The sequence below is a fragment of the Pyrus communis genome, chromosome 10, assembly GCF_963583255.1.
Source record: "Pyrus communis chromosome 10, drPyrComm1.1, whole genome shotgun sequence".
In the NCBI taxonomy this organism is placed as follows: domain Eukaryota; kingdom Viridiplantae; phylum Streptophyta; class Magnoliopsida; order Rosales; family Rosaceae; genus Pyrus; species Pyrus communis.
In genome coordinates, this window is record NC_084812.1 from 1,271,787 (window position 1) to 1,288,913 (window position 17,127).

A 17,127-nucleotide genomic window follows, 5' to 3' on the forward strand; every position below is an offset into this window, starting at 1 on the left:
TCTATCGAACGTATTTTTCATCCATTTTTATATTTAAAAAAACGAAAAATTGTTTTTCAAAGGGTTAATGAACATACCCTTATTTTTCACTAAAAATAAGTAGTTAGGTTTGTATATGAGATGAAATTAATTACCATGCATCGGAACTCATCCTTGACCATCCACAATCAGGAAGCAACGAGGTAAATTTTGTCATACAAATGGGTGACACCATTGCATCGATCGACGAGCCATAAGATATATTATAGGATAAATTTTTTATTGTGACATGAACATAAGTAGTACACTACTTGTTTTTATATAAGTGATAAGAAATTTTATTTTTTAAATTATTAACTTTTTAACACATATATCACATCTTTTGTATAATGACACATGATATATCATCCCGTGTACCGATCACATTAAAAAATCTCTCATATTATACATGAATTATGTATACATGTTAATTTTTTTAATTAATATACTGATTAGGAATGTGAAATTGAGAATTAAACAAATTAAAAGTGGGTTTTCGTGTCAATTGGTTGATCAGTTTTGTTTTGGTGTGAACGTAATGAAAATATGGTTAACCAATTAATATCCATTCTTCCTATAAAAACCAGGCAAAGACGTCATGCATTCTCTAATAATTTAGGTATGGATTACTGAACCAACCAACCAACCATGCTTACATTGCCAAGCTAGCTGCTCGCCCCACGCCACCATCCATGCAAACAATTCTTCCATATATGTACTCGAAATACGATGACTTAGTGCTATTATTCGACTTGAATTATAAGCGTAAATTATCTTGTTCACATTTATTATAACACATGAAATAATATATTTTGTGTTTTCCGTATTTGCAAAAATGTCTTTGTCAATCCATGCATTTCATATTTTTTAGTATCGTGTAATCCAAACATTAAAAATAAAATTGTATAAGTTGGCGGTTGGTTGGTGCAGTTGTGCAACCTCCAACTGTACTAAATAGGCAGCCCCGTTATCCCATCCAATTCTCCGGTTCTTCAAAACCATAAGCCCGTCCCTCTCCATATAAATTTTGTAACCCTACAAATCCAAATTCGTCTCTGTCTGTCTGTCTGTCTCTCTCTCTCTCTCTCTCTGTGAAGCGAAAGCCCTCCTCCCTCCACAACCTCCTTGTGATTATTTTGTCCGGCGACAATGAGTCCCAAGGAAGGAGGAGCTCTTGCCAGGAAGAGATATTCATCAAAACAAACAACTCCTGCTTCTGCGAAACAAGTAGAAGAAGAAATTAAGAATCAACAAACCCTAATCCGTAACATTTCTTCTGCAGACAATATTAAGAACAAGAGGAGAAGGAAGAAGAAGAAGAAGCAAAACAAGGAAAAACCGAAGCGGTACGGGTTGATGTCGTATTGGGAGTTGCCGGAGTACATGAAGGACAATGAGTTCATACTCAATTACTACCGGGCCGATTGGTCTCTCCCGGAAGCTTTGTTTAGCGTTTTCCGGTGGCATAACGAAACCCTCAACGTTTGGACGTATGTTTTTTTAATTATGTTATGATCAATTTTCAATCCAAATTTGTTTATTTTTCTTGGTTAATTTCTTCATTAATTATTCAAATTTCAATGTTATTTGTTGAATTTAGATTTTAGTTAAAGGGTCTCCTAATATGCTTGCTGATGTCTTAACTGAGGAGAATTCTCATCGCAACCTTAATTGATGTTGATGTAATTTTAATATTTTTTGAGGATAGCTAACTATAGTTAAGTTGTTTTGTGCTAGACACTCTTTTTCTTTTAGCCGGATTGAAATCTCCGGCAAGGTTTTTTATCGAAGCACTTTTATGCACACTATCCTCTTACTTTGTACGTATTCTCATTTTTAATGAATATCGTACTTCTTTCATTAAAAAAAGAAGATTTTAGTTGAAGGGTTTTCTTGTTTAATTCCTTTAGAATTTAATGGTTTCAATAATTTTTGTATTTTCTCTGAAATTTTTTTATTTTTTATTTTTAAATTAATTACAGGCATTTGATCGGGTTTGTTCTGTTTCTGGGTTTGACTATGGCGAATTTGTTGGAAGTGCCTCAGGTAGCGGATCTCCTTGGCTTTTTTGCCAGGTTGGTTGGGGATTTTCTTTCTTTTACTCTTTCTAATTCTGTTTTTGGCAACTTTGAATTTTTTCTATTTGTATCTGATATCACTAATTTTAAAATTAGAATCACGAAAGGATAATGACTGATCATAAAATTCGAATTATAAAATTAGAAACTTAGCAACACTAATTCGAATTTTATGTCTTTTTGTGAATAAATTTATTTTTATATTAGCAATGGTCGGAAAATAAGGAATCGAACCTAGAATCTCTGACTCTGAGCATAGGATAAATGCTCTTGGATAAAATTATTAGAAAACCACTCTTTTTGTTAAAAATAATTTACTAGCTTTATTTTTAATAAATAATTGCAACCCTACATATAAATAATTATTCCATACATTTTAGTCTTAAGACATCAAAAACCCTATGATTTTAGAGTACATCCCATCAATGCATAATATAAATTGCTAAATCTATAATTGTTGGGTCTGCTCTTAAAATTTTCAGAGAATTTAACAGCTGAAGAATCTAAATTGTTTAAGTAAGAGATAATGTATACTATACATTGATGTATTTTATATAGTATAAGCGTTTTGGCCAATCACATATGTGATGTATAGTATTGAATAAAATTTTAAGTGATAATTAAGTACTTGAGCATCTAGGAAACTAAACTCTTAATAAGAGCTTGTTTTATAAGTGATTTTAAAATAGCTGAAAGCACTTCTGGTAGAAAAGTTTTTGAAATCAAATCATTAGTGAAAATGCAAGTGAATTCTAAAAAGAACACTTAAAAACGAGCCCTTAATCATGCAAGTTAGTTCTCCCCTTCTCATTTAATTTGTATTTGTATGATTCAGGTCCACGCCTATTAGTGGAGTCACAAATGTCTCCCGTAATTTCATTTCGGTAATTGACTTTAATTTCTAATGAAGTTCCTAATACTATTGTATTATTATAGCATTCATATAAGTAGCTACTTCTTGTGATCACAATCTCCTTGATATATGATTTCGAAAATTAATTAGTATATAAATTTAACAGGGGATGACAACAAATTTTATCGATTTGAAGCAAATGACATCTCAGGATATGGAATTTGCATCATCAGTAGCATCAGCTGAAATGGGCGTGGCACATTGGCCATTTTATGTGTTCCTCGCCGGCTCTATGTTCTGCCTCCTCTCAAGCACCATTTGCCACCTCTTTTCATGTCACTCACACCCATTAAACCTCATGCTCCTCCGCATAGACTACGCTGGCATCACCACCATGATCATCACCTCTTTCTTCCCTCCCATCTACTACATCTTCCAATGCGACTCGCGCTGGCAGTTCATCTACCTTGGCGGCATAACGGTCATGGGCATTTTCACCATCGTGACATTGCTCTCGCCAAAACTCTCTAGCAGCGAGTTTCGCACGTTCCGCGCCTTGTTGTTTGCGTCTATGGGGTTGTTTGGTATTGTCCCCGCCATCCATGGCAGCGTTGTGAACTGGGGGAATCCAAAGCGCAACCTCACTCTAGTATATGAGGCTGCCATGGCGTTTTTCTATTTGACGGGGACCGGATTTTATGTCACTCGGATTCCGGAGAGATGGAGGCCGGGGTGGTTTGATTTGGCAGGGCACAGCCATCAGATTTTTCATGTTTTGGTGGTTTTGGGTGCGTTGGCGCATTATGGTGCCATTCTTGTACTGCTAGACTGGCGAAACAGCTTTGGATGTGACAACAATTAAATTTTAAATACTACGTCACATACCAGCAAGAAGGAACTCAGCTTTCTTTTTTTTGGGTTGCCATGGGTTGAGGGTTGAGCCTCTTTATTTGTATTGATGGGTAGGGGAAAATTATTGATTTGTTGATAGCCAGCTTAGAGGAGAAGCAGAGGTTGTCATGCATTGTGTTTTTTACTTAGAAGAATTCCAGGAAAAAGAAAAGTTGAAAAATTTGTTCTGTGATTTAAACAATTACACTGAATGATCATATATTGATTAGGCTAGAATTAGATTCAGTTAGGAATTAACAAGATTCTCAGTTTCTCATCCATGAAAGTAGAAACTGTACTGAGAAATTGAGACACGAATAATCCCGCTCTTTGCATGAAGTTGGAACATATAAATCCATTAACCAAGGTTTGACCGTCCATGCAAATAAATTAGTATATTGACATCAACAAACGTAGAATTTACTCGTTCTTTATCCCTAATTAGTTACAGGCCTTGTTATATATGCCACATTTGCCACTTAAACTGTTAAACCCAGACCACTCATCAACTAAGTACCTTATACCTAAAAAGTTGTACAAAAACCATTTTTCCCTGAATCTTAAATGTCCATTATTGATTGGAACTTGAAAGTTAATCATTTCATTTGTAACAACAATTGGAAGAGGCACTCACTTTTACGGCTTGTTGATGATAGTGTTAACCAAATTTGTAGCATCTCTTTGCCCTTAAATGAGGTAATGGTTCCTTTTGTTGGGACCTGAATGATAATGATAATTTCTCTGTTAAGTCAGCTACTTAGATTCAAAACAGTATCAAAGGTACCAATACTAGACATCAACTATTATCAAGAATGTGGAAGGTACCAACACCTGGTTGCAAACTCGGGCAAGTTTAAACAAACGCATTAATTCAATTTGTCCCAACTGTCCTTTATGTACCACAGATAATGGAGATCATGATCATTTGTTTATCAATTGCAATTTTTCAAGACATGTTTGGGCTACAATCCCGGATATATCACCTGTAAATGGTAACACTCGTTTGGGATTGTTGGAATGGTTACATAAGCTTGGTGATTCAGGTAAAGAGAAACTTTCTAGCCTTAGTAAAGCGTTTTTATTCTGCTGCTGGCAAATCTAACAATGGAGTTAAGTTGGCTAGAAAATAAAATCTGAAAATTAGATGGGAACCTCCTCAAAGAGGGCTGCTGAAAATCAACTTTGATGGTTCTGTTATCAACTCCAAGGCCACGGCCGACTTTGTGATCAGAAACGAAGATGGTTTGCCTTTTGTCGCTGGAGCAAGAAGCCTGGGAGAGAATAGCATTTTTGTAGCTTAGGCTTTAACTTTGAGGGGTGCTTTTTGGTTGGGTAAAGGAAAGGGATTCAAGAAAGCTTGCGTGAAGGTGATTCTAAACTAGTTATTGATGCAATTAAATGAATCTGCTCTACCCCTTGGCGGCTGAGGAACATCATTGAAGACACCAAGTGGTTAACGACTGCTTTTGAAGTCATTTCATGGAACTATGTATACACGGAGGCGAATTTCTTGGCAAATGCAGTCACAATCACTTTTAATTTTAATAATTTTCATGTTTGGGATAAGGCTTTGCCTTCTGTGGCCAGAAAAGCCTTCTTGTTCAACTGTATTGGAACTGGGTGTGATCGCGATCACACAACCTATTGTCTTATTTTCTTATTAAAAAAAATCCTACATATAAACTCAATAAAAATAAATAAATCCTACATTTAAACATATATACATAGTTCCATGATACCATTAGATTTTCAATTTATATCTCTATCGGGATTATCGATCTAGTTGGAGAGTCACCTTTAAACACCACATTACTTTCAATTCAATCAAAAGGCAGCAGTCTCGACAGTAAATTGGTGATCCAAGGTATTCACTTTATATATCCCTTATTGGGAAATTGATAAACAAATGAGTTGGACTAGCTAGCTAATTAAGTACTCAATATATATACCTCTTGGGATCAAGTTTAGTCAATCAGTTCCTAAGTCGATACTCTATAGTTTATACTTAAAGGTCGATGATGATCAACATGAACCCAGTCATGCAAAAACCTAAAAATATTTTTAAAAGTCAAAACATGATCCTATTATTCCAATACATATTAATTAATTAATGTGGTACTCAAAACATGACCCTATTATTCCAATACATATTAACTAATTAATGTGGTACTTAAAGTTACCAAACAATAATTTTATTTTGATGCACAAAATTGATACACATGTTGACACATTTTCTAATTATAAAAGTGAGTCATATCATTGTATGTAGAATCCTCATGTATTAGAAAGTGATTAAATAAAATATGTAGAATCCTCATGTATTAGAAAGTGATTAAATACAAAATGAACTAGCTAGATATACTAATTAATTAACTACAGAGATTTGTTCTTGTAGATATACCTATGTTGGATACATTTCTCTATTAAAACCCTTGTTTTATTTTGTTGTTTCTTCTTCGTGCATGGGTTGGTTTCACCTCCTAAGCCTCGATCTGTTTCTCCTTTGGGGGCCGTCTTTGGCTTTGTTTTTACCGTTCCTTGTTCCTCCGGCTTAATGCAATCTATGTTAAACAGAAAATTAATGACAAGGAAAGTGAAAGATTGTACGCGTACGTACGTATATATGTTAATCAATGGACCTAGAAAAATCAATCACTACCATATGACGACGACAACTATTACTACTACTACACCTACCGGAGGCGCCTTCCGATCTCCCACAGTAATTTTTTTGTTAGTAACGTTCTTGTTTCTTCTTTTCTTCCACCTAACCTTCTCACCTTTCCCTGAAAACCATCTCAATAATGATCCCTTGATTTCCTCTTTCTCTATGTCTTTCAATCGTAAAAAGAACTACTACACAGCCCTTCCACACGTTTCTTTCAATGGGATTCTGGAAAATTCCATGGATCGAAGGATTTGTACACACAAGGTTAGTGCGTGGAACCAAAATTAAGCTCTGTTATAATTACGTATTTGGTAACTTAACTTGTCTTGACTAATTATACAACTTTTTTGTGTTCTATGATTAGAATAAGACTAGTTTGGAGAGAATCGAAGAAGATTTAGCTGAAGCACGTGCAGCAATCCGCAAAGCAATTCAGTCTAGGAACTATAGTTCAGAGAGAGAAGAGACTTTTATCCCAAGAGGAAGCGTTTACAAAAACCCTTATGCTTTTCACCAGTTGAGTATATATTGCTAATTAACCACTACTTACTATTATTTTCTTCTCAAAACATTATACAATTTTTTATCATGTTAGAAAAAGTAACCAATTTCATCATTTCACGATCAAGATAATTTTGTCTAATAATTGTGATGCTAATCATCAGGAGTCACATAGAGATGAGGAAGAGGTTCAAGGTGTGGACATACAAGGAAGGAGAGCTACCATTACTACACATTGGTCCAATGAAAAACATTTACGGCATTGAAGGACACTTCATAGATGAAATGGAGAGGACGGATAACCCCTTCAGGGCTACACATCCTGATGAGGCTCACACATTCTTCCTTCCCGTCAGTGTTGCCAACATCATCGAATATGTTTACTTACCTATCACCAGAAAACAAGACTACCGTCGTGATCGCTTGCAGCGGGTAGTCATCGACTACATTGGCATCGTAGCAAATAAGTATCGGTATTGGAATCGAAGCAACGGCGCTGATCATTTCATGGCATCATGTCACGATTGGGTAATGCTTTACTGAACCCTACATGTTGGTATCACATTTTGATAAATGATAAATTGTGTATGTATACGTCACGTCAACTAATAATTTATCATATTTTAGGCACCGGAGATTTCAGCAGGCCAACCTAAACTCTTCAAAAACTTTATTAGGGTTATTTGCAATGCCAATACTTCGGAAGGATTTCGACCCAAAAGAGATGTCTCACTACTTGAAGTTTATGTACCCCCTCGAGAGCTTGGACCACCAGATTTAGGTCAGGCCCCAAACAACCGCTGGATTTTAGCATTCTTTGCCGGCAGAGACCACGGACCAATTCGACCCATCTTGCTGGATTATTGGAAGGGCAAAGATGATGAAGTTCAAGTCCATGAGAAGCTCCCCCAGGACCAAAACTACACAAAACTAATGGGTCAGAGCAAGTATTGCTTGTGCCCTAGTGGGTATGAAGTGGCAAGTCCAAGAGCTGTGGAGGCAATTCATGCAGGATGTGTGCCTGTTTTAATTTCTGACAATTATACATTGCCCTTCAGTGATGCCCTTGATTGGAGCCAATTTTCAGTACAAATTCCGGTTGCCAAGATACCAGATATTAAGACCATCTTAAGAGCAATTCCGTATGAAAATTATCTGAAAATGCAGAAGAGAGTTTCCCAAGTTAAGAGGCATTTTGTGCTTAATCGGCCTTCTAAACCATTTGACCTAATTCACATGATTCTTCACTCGGTGTGGCTGAGACGTCTTAATTCTAAGCTCGAAACTTAGATCATGATTCATCAACATAGTCATCTACCTTGTGTAATTTTTTTAATCCCTTGTTAATTTTTACGGTATCTGATCGGTCTATAGTCTTTCTTGGATGTAAAATTTTGTCAGCAATAATTAATGGGACACAAACTAGCTAACTATATATACCTACGCTCATAAGATATATCGGATCTTGTTTGCATTTTCCCCTCTCAAACTCCATAACGATCTTTGGTTTTATAATAAAACCAACCTCATTTTCTCATGCAGGGATATGTAGAACTCACGTGAGACCTAGCTACATGAGCAAGTAAAGAATCCCACAACTTGCTTAATTAGGCAAGGTAGTCTACTAGCTAGACGCTATTTGACCTTTAATCACATGATAAACTGAGTAATTGATCTTTGTTAATCGACTTAATTAATTAGTCCACTCATCACATGATAAACTGAGTAATTAATCTTTGTTAATCGACTTAATTAATTAGTCCACTCATCACCTGTAGGTCATGTATAAATCCAGCACCATGCATACTACAACTTCCAAGGTAGGTATTTTAGTTAGAGATAAATACTAGCAATCTTCTTATTGTGAACTTTTCTCACTTTACCTTTTCTGTTCTCTTTCTCATCATACAATGTTAAACAGTGATCCTAATAATTTTCTCTGTCACCAACTAAAGATTATTTTTGCAAAGAAATAACTAAATCCAAAATTGTTTAGTCATCTAACACTTTACATTGACGGAACCATGTTTCTCACTTAAGCACTTCAATTTTGACAATGTTGATTGAACAGTTAAACAATTCCTAATTTAATTGATTTTGTAGAGTTAATTTTTTAAGGTGACCTAGAAATTATACATTTTCCGATCATTAACCAATATTGTAAGGTAAAAGGAAAATCGAAAAAGTAAAATGAGAAGAGGATTAAGCAAGTTGCTCTCAATGAAATATTATATATAATGAGTAATGCTAAAGAGATTAAATTTGTAGATAAAATTTTGTAAACTAAATGACATGAAAGTTGATAATTAAGTTATTACTTAAGCGTTGATGAACGTGATTATTTTTATTGATGATATATCATTTAATTTATAAATTTTATCTATAAATTTTATCTTTCTAAGCCATATATAATATATTGAGATAGAGGGCTGAGCCGCTGAAGAGAGCTCTCTCTCATGCACACTCTCTCATGCCATAATTGGGTTGGACTTTTAACAGCACGTTACTTGCAGTTTAATAAAAAAGCAGCAACATCAAGATGCATATTTTAATCAAAAAGCAGCAACATCAAGATGCACATTCAGCTGATAAATACATTAGTTTGACTAACTCAGTCTATACCTTTGGAAATAGGGTTTTGTCCATTCCCTAGGGAACTAGCTAGCCTTAAACAACGAGCTCTTACTTTTTGTAAAATTTATAGATAATACTAGAGAGATCAAATTGTTAAATTAAATTTATGAATAAAATATGTCATCAATAGGAAATAAGCATATTAATCAACACTTAAGTGATAATTTAATCAATAAGAACCACATCATTAATTTACAAAATTTGATTTAGAAATTTAACCTCTTTAACATTACTCAAAATATGTTAGGAGCCTTGATCGAGCCTTAATAAATAAATTCACTTGAGAAAATATTCATTAGGATCACTTGATTAGAATAGTTCTCATACTAAAATAAGTTTACATGAAATTAAGTAAAAACACAGAAGATCTCATACTTTATGAGGGGCACTTTTTCAAGGCGTGGCCAAACGCCCTTCTCAATTTTTTTTTTCCTTTTCATATTCATCAGACATAGTCACGATTCTCTTCCTCCCCATGCTGTACATATACATGGAAAAAGACTAATTAATGACTTCTCCAATACATAACTTGCAAGATACTCGTCATTAAATTTTCTAGAATTTTAATTTATCGATATCTGTAGCAATCTTCCATGTTGAATTATTTTGCATTTATATCAGTGTGTGATGATTTTCACCCGGCTAAACCGCTAAGAGCTACCCTTTTTATATACAAGTAAAAAAAATGCAGCTTTGTTCAGATCATCGTCTTCCCCGCCGATTCTTCGACTCATCCCTCTCACTGATTCTTATAAATGGACACAACAGTGAAGAAACAGTCAAGCTAGCTAGCTAGCCAGCCAGCCATGGCCATGACTTCAGCTTTCCGCTGCCCCACACTTCTTTCCCTAATTATCTTCTTTTTTCTCATTTTCATCGTTCTAACCTTCTCCTCCCTGCTTGGTCAAAAGTATGTCATTATTCCCCTTGTTTCCTCGTACAATACTGCTTCTACTACTTCACCTTTCAATCTAACAAAGAGCAACTACACGGCCCTACCTCAAGTTTCATATTTTAATGAGCCTACTACTACACCTTTCAATCTAACAAAGAGCAACCACACAGCCCTACCTCAAGTTTCATATTTTGATGAGCTTCTCACAAGCTCCATGTATCAAAGGAGACACAAGGCTAATCTTACCAAAGTAAGCATTTCAATTTACATTTTTCAGGTTAATAACCGTTTCAGTTTCAAAACTTGTTTAGTAACTGTTTTCATTTTTCAGTTTTCAAAAAATATCAAGCCAAATTTTGAAAATTCATCACAAAAGTAGCTTTCAGTTTTCAGTATTTTGAACATTAAAAATAATTACCATACAAGTTTAAAAAAAAAATGAACATAAAATTTGAAAATTAAAAACAAAGTAATTATGAAACATCATGTAGTTAAATTTTAGCGATGGTAATTATTTTGATATATTAATTAATTTGTCTAATACTTGATTTTAGTGTATTTCTTGGTGACCAGGGTAAGACTAGTTTGGATAGAATTGAAGAAGACTTGGCCAAAGCACGAGCAGCAATTCTTGAAGCAATTCAGTATAAAAAGTATGCATCACAGAAAATTGAGACTTTTATCCCAAGAGGAACCGTTTACAAAAATCCCTACGCTTTTCACCAGTTGAGTAATTTTAAGATTCTATGTACCGCACAAATTATCCTCGTTTCTCTTATCTAAATAATCATTTGCTTTGACCAAGAGGGTTTTCTTAAAGTTTGTAAGGCTAGATTATGATCGTCAAACTTCAGCCATGCAAATCCAGTCATCCAGTGCACTAGTACTTCCCATACATTGTCATCCGTGCATTGTAAAATGTTTACTAATTAAGATATGCATTGTGCAGGAGTCACATAGAGATGGTGAAGAGGTTCAAAGTGTGGAGCTACAAGGAAGGAGAGCATCCATTAATACATTTTGGTCCACTGAATGACATATATGGAATTGAGGGACAATTCATTGATGAAATAGAGAGGGAGGAAAGCCCATTCAGAGCTACACATCCTGATAAGGCACACATATTTTTCCTTCCCCTGAGTGTTGCCAACGTTGTTCGCTTTGTCTACATGCCTATCACTCGGAGACAAGACTACCATCGCGACCGCCTGCAACGGGTTGTCACCGACTACATTGGCGTCGTGGCTGGTAAATATCCCTACTGGAACAGAAGCAATGGTGCTGACCATTTTATGGCTTCATGTCATGATTGGGTACGTGTATAGTTGCTTCAATTGTGCCATCAAACTTCTTTTCCATTTTTCATATGAACTGTGTTAACACTCTGAAATAGTCATAAATATGCAAAATTTCTTATTTTGAAACAACTAGTATTTCATTCGTAATTCAGGCACCACAGGTTTCAGTTGGAAATCAAGAGTTTTTCAAGAACTTTATTAGGGTTCTTTGCAATGCGAACACCTCAGAAGGATTTCAACCTAAAAGAGATGTCTCACTACCTGAAATCTACTTATACAAAGGAAATTTGGGCTCATCCAATTTGTGTCAGGCCGCAAAGAGCCGCCCAATTCTAGCATTCTTTGCCGGAAGGGTCCATGGACCTGTCCGGCCCATTTTGCTGGATCATTGGAAGGACAAAGATGATGAAGTTCAAGTCTATGGGAAGCTTCCCAAGGGCCTAAACTACACCAAATTTATGGTGCAGAGCAAGTTTTGCTTGTGCCCTAGTGGATTCGAAGTTGCAAGTCCAAGAATTGTGGAGGCAATATATGCAGGGTGTGTGCCCGTCTTAATTTCTGACAGTTACACATTACCCTTCAGTGATGTGCTTGATTGGAGCAAATTTTCAGTGCAAATTCCAGTTGCTAAGATACCGGAAATTAAGACCATCTTACAAGCAATTCCATTCGACAAATATCTAAAAATGCAGAAAAGGGTGTGTAGGGTTCGTCCACATTTTGTGATAAATAGGCCGTCTAAACCATTTGATGTGATTCACATGATCCTTCACTCAGTGTGGCTGAGACGACTTGACTTTAAGCTCGAGACTTAATTGTATGTATCAACATAATTTTCCCCCCTTTGCTCGTTCGATGTAAAACTGAAGCCAACAATGAAAACTGGGCCAATTGGTGACCTGGAATTTCATAATTAATAAAAAAAGTCACCTTGTTTTCGATATTGTCATTGTCCCTTCTTTCATATAAAGACATGTACAAGACACAAATTCGTCTACAAATTCCTTGTGAGGCAAATGAGTTAGTGGCTATATGGATTTGAGTTCTTTCCTTGTACGAAAGAGAAAATACTCTTCAGCAAAAATTCAATTTTAAATATTTACAATTCTCCTTTTCTACCATGATTTGCCAAGATTTTGTATTCCTAATGGGTTTGGGTTTCATATTCATGTCGAGAAAGGGAGATTACATACATAAATTGGTACATGATTGTGTAAACTTAATTTAGAATTCAATAAAATCTCAGAGATCTTATCATCTTATTACTGCATGACATATATTACTCTAGGATTAGTATAAATACAGACACAAAGCGAAGAAAAATCACAATCTAAAAAACCAATGAACCCTCTCCCTCTATCGCCGACCTCTCTCTCCAACTCTCAAATTATTTTTACAACAAATTCAATATTTTTTGCCAACATAGGAAATATATTGCATAGAAACAAATCCATATTTTGATTTGATGTCATTAATTGTCCTATAGGGCCTGAATTGAACACTTTCTATTTATAATTTATCATATCAGATATCACAAGCCCCATGTACCATATTTTGCATACCATAACCGAGTCCTTCGAGGCCTTTCCTTTAAGTATTTCACGATGAATCATAGTTAATTGAGCAGATGCTATCTATATATGAATCAACAACCAAAACCACTCCACTTGTGCGTGCACGACTGATAATAGCATTATTGTAATTAATCCATTACCGTGCCAAATCAATTCACTCCCCATACCGTGATAGTGTGTCCCTTCTCCTCCTCTCCCTCCCTTATTTTTATCAAAGAAGTGAGAAAGAAAGCACATCCATGGCAGAACTTGGCTCTTCTACTCACATCGTTACTGCACTGCTACCAACTCTTTCTCTTATCCTTTTATTTATCTTTTTCTTATCTCCATTAAACCAAACCAACCTTACCAATATTATTTTCTCGTCTCCCACTCCCATTTCCGGAATCAAAATTATCCATGACACCCCTTCACCCATTTCATCACCACCTTCATTGCCATCCTCACCCATTTCACCGCCGCCGTCTCTGCCACCATCGTTGCCGTCATATTTGTTGCCAACCGATGAATCAAGGAGTATCAATACTTGGATAGTGAAGGAGGAACGTAAAAAAGTGAGCCGCGCAATAGTATTCCTTTTTTATTTTACTTTAATTAAATATTTTTAGGCACATGAACATGGGAAATGATTTTCTCGCTCGTCTCTTATTTCTAACCATCAGACTAAATAAATCAATGATCAAGGAACGAAAACAAGCAGAATAGTGGAGCCGCATAAAAGAGGAGTGTGAAAAATATTCCCTCATGAATATATACGTAAATTTATTAATTTGTTTTTGTCACTGATTCCAATTTTCTATTGTTTTTTAATAGAAAATGAGTAATTTGGAGAGAATAGAAGCAGGTTTGGCCAGAGCAAGAGAGGCGATCCGGAGAGCAGTCCATGAAAAGAATCAAACGTCTAATTACAAAGAAGATGAAGAGGTGTTCATCCCAAAAGGATCAATTTACAGAAATGCACATTGTTTTCATCAGTTAAGTTCTAAACACAATTATCCCTCTATGGTTGATTTTCTATCAGTCATATTTTTATTTAATTGTCTTTATTGGGGTTTGACTGTTTAAAGTCATAGGAAAAATTAATGTTTATAGGAACATACTCTGGATGTTTTAATGCTAATTTGATTTACTTAAGAAAGTTCTAACATATCAAATGAAAATTCTAACACTTCACATGAAAAAACGGAACCACATGCTACTCGTTAGAAACTGTGGACCGTCGATTGGAATCATGAAAAATAATTCCAACTACAGTAATGTTTCCATTAATTCGAAATAAAATTACTGATTTGTGCCAATTTTTCCCATATTCAATCATTCGGATTTACCATTTTTGTGTGTCCTCGTCACCACTGATTCAGCATTCAGTTGGTGCAGTAAAACTTTCTACTCGATGTTCATTAATCTGATTCAAATTTACTAAGCCTATTTTACGCATTGTTGTCGATTCCTTTGCCTTGATTTCATACCATCCAGGTAGATTGTATTTTACACTATAAAATGTTTTCACCTTAATCATTGAATTACTCAGTTAACTAATCGATTTACCTATTACAAAATTTACGCAGATGAAACTTGTTAACAAACTTTTAATTGAAAATAGAACCCAAATAACAGTAAGACATTAATACAGATACACTCAACGATTATTTATATGCAGATTATCAGTTCTATTGAAAGTTTGTTACATAGTTTTATTTGTGATAGTTTTATTTATCTATTCTGGGTGTGGTATGTATTTCTTACATGTGACGTGCTTAAATTTCAGTTAATAAGTACTTAGCACAAGTTCATTATTTACCCAAAAATTATAGAACTTTGTTATGGTAGGAATGAGTATGAGGCATGCTCTAAAGTCTAACCAAGCACTATGATGATCTGTACGATGGATTAGGAGCTACGCAGAGATGGAGAAAAGATTGAAGGTGTGGGTTTACAGGGAAGGAGAGCATCCCTTGGTTCACACCGGGCCCTTTGACAACATTTATAGTGTTGAGGGGCTGTTTATCGACGAGATGGAGAGCGGGAAGAGCCGGTTCATGGCTCACCATCCCGACGAGGCACACCTATTCCTCATCCCAATCAGTGTATCCAACATCGTCAATTTTCTGTACAGGCCTCTTGTCACATATAACCGTGATCAACTTCAAAGGGTTGTTATGGACTATATTGGCGTTGTAGCTGAAAAATACCCTTATTGGAATAGAAGCCAAGGTGCTGATCATTTCTTGGTTTCTTGTCATGATTGGGTATGCCTCCCTTACTCTTCTCGATCTTTCGTTAGTGTCATATAAAACTATTTGTAACTAATGTGAAAGATATATATGATGAGTATGACCGTAAGTAAATATGCTATAAATAGTTTATTTGGTCACTATACGTCATTGTCTATACGAAAAAAACTAATTATGTTAGTCTTAAATTTCAGGCACCAGACATTTCACAAGCTAATCCCAAATTCTACCAGAACTTCATTAGGGTTTTATGCAATGCCAATACATCAGAAGGGTTTAAGTCCCAAAGAGACGCCTCCATTCCAGAAATCAACATACCGTATGGAGAACTTGGTCCAACTCGGCAAAATACAAGCCTCGACAAGGGTTCAATCCTTGCCTTCTTCGCCGGAGGATCTCACGGCCACATAAGAAAGATCTTGCTGGAGCATTGGAAGGACAAAGACAATGAGGTGCAAGTGCATGAGTACCTAGAAAATAAGGAAGACTACTTCAAGTTGATGGGTAAAGCCAAGTTTTGCTTGTGCCCTAGTGGGTACGAAGTGGCAAGTCCAAGAGTAGTCACAGCAATTTCTATGGGGTGCGTCCCCGTCCTCATTTCTGACAACTATTCATTGCCCTTTAGCGATGTTCTTGACTGGAGCAAATTCTCAGTGTACATTCCGTCGAAAAAAATACCCGAAATCAAGACGATCTTGAAAGAGATTTCGCACTCGAGGTATTTGGAACTGCAAAAGAGTGTGACGAAGGTGCACCGGCATTTTACGGTCCATCGTCCTGCTCAGCCTTACGATATGCTTAATATGGTGCTCCACTCTGTGTGGCTAAGAAGACTCGATGTTTTGCTGCCTTCTTGATTTGCATATACTTGAAATTTTTGTTTGTATATAGTGTTGCAAGACTTCATAATGAGTTATATATATATCGACTTTCATACAACAGAAATGTCAATATTACAATATTTGAGTTCTTTTTGTATGAGATGCGAAAGAAAACGCATGATAACTTGTTGATTTAGATATTTTCGTAGCATATGGTCTTCTCAATACATATTATATAGTAATGACTATGACAACGTCATAAACAGTGTCTCCAAAAAACTGTTATGATGCTAACAAAAACACATTTCTATGATTATACTAATGTAAAACTTAGGAGGGTTTGCGACCTAAACTCATTTGCATCTAAATTCGCATTCTTTTTAATAGTACGGTATAGTGATATACATATTCACTCGTAACTGAGAAGTCTTATATTTGAATCTTATAAGTGACAAATTTACAACCAATTTATTTGTCCACTTCCTTATAAATATGTCGTTGTATCAAAATGTTCGCATCTCTTTCGTGATTTAAATTGAATTAAGCTTAGACTAAACTATTACTAGGAAACAGGATGATGATTACCAAATCAGACCCGACCCATAACCCCTAAAGTCCCCGACCCACCCAACCAGTCCACGCGCACCGTCTTCCTTCCTCGT

The 17,127-nt window shown here is 35.6% G+C and overlaps 4 protein-coding genes across 7 annotated transcripts; all 4 read left to right on the forward strand.

The window, feature by feature from the left end:
• Window positions 1-1,063: 1,063 nt before the first annotated feature.
• Window positions 1,064-4,214, forward strand: LOC137748730 (heptahelical transmembrane protein 1-like). The gene is made up of 4 exons (XM_068488905.1): window positions 1,064-1,508; window positions 2,001-2,093; window positions 2,932-2,980; window positions 3,116-4,214. Exons 1-4 carry the CDS (start codon window positions 1,168-1,170, stop codon window positions 3,809-3,811), a joined length of 1,179 nt encoding a protein of 392 aa, XP_068345006.1. The 5' UTR covers window positions 1,064-1,167; the 3' UTR covers window positions 3,812-4,214.
• Window positions 4,215-6,881: 2,667 nt separating this feature from the next.
• Window positions 6,882-8,299, forward strand: LOC137746457 (probable glycosyltransferase At3g42180). 2 transcript variants are annotated; one of them, XM_068486469.1, is made up of 3 exons: window positions 6,882-7,024; window positions 7,174-7,537; window positions 7,637-8,299. In XM_068486469.1, exons 2-3 carry the CDS (start codon window positions 7,187-7,189, stop codon window positions 8,297-8,299), a joined length of 1,014 nt encoding a protein of 337 aa, XP_068342570.1. In that variant the 5' UTR covers window positions 6,882-7,024; window positions 7,174-7,186. The 2 variants fall into 2 exon arrangements, with proteins under 2 accessions (XP_068342570.1, XP_068342571.1); XM_068486470.1 differs by having other exon boundaries at window positions 6,885-6,990; window positions 7,173-7,537.
• Window positions 8,300-10,449: 2,150 nt separating this feature from the next.
• LOC137746462 (xylogalacturonan beta-1,3-xylosyltransferase-like) lies at window positions 10,450-12,651 on the forward strand. 2 transcript variants are annotated; one of them, XM_068486477.1, is made up of 4 exons: window positions 10,450-10,788; window positions 11,112-11,263; window positions 11,488-11,851; window positions 11,989-12,651. In XM_068486477.1, the coding sequence occupies exons 1-4, from the start codon at window positions 10,450-10,452 to the stop codon at window positions 12,649-12,651; spliced, it is 1,518 nt and encodes a 505-aa protein (XP_068342578.1). The 2 variants fall into 2 exon arrangements, with proteins under 2 accessions (XP_068342578.1, XP_068342579.1); XM_068486478.1 differs by lacking the exon at window positions 10,450-10,788 and having other exon boundaries at window positions 11,124-11,229; window positions 11,487-11,851.
• Window positions 12,652-14,226: 1,575 nt separating this feature from the next.
• LOC137746482 (probable glycosyltransferase At5g20260) lies at window positions 14,227-16,501 on the forward strand. 2 transcript variants are annotated; one of them, XM_068486504.1, is made up of 3 exons: window positions 14,227-14,384; window positions 15,305-15,659; window positions 15,839-16,501. In XM_068486504.1, the coding sequence occupies exons 1-3, from the start codon at window positions 14,227-14,229 to the stop codon at window positions 16,499-16,501; spliced, it is 1,176 nt and encodes a 391-aa protein (XP_068342605.1). The 2 variants fall into 2 exon arrangements, with proteins under 2 accessions (XP_068342605.1, XP_068342607.1); XM_068486506.1 differs by having other exon boundaries at window positions 14,239-14,350; window positions 15,304-15,659.
• The last annotated feature ends 626 nt before the right edge of the window (window positions 16,502-17,127 follow it).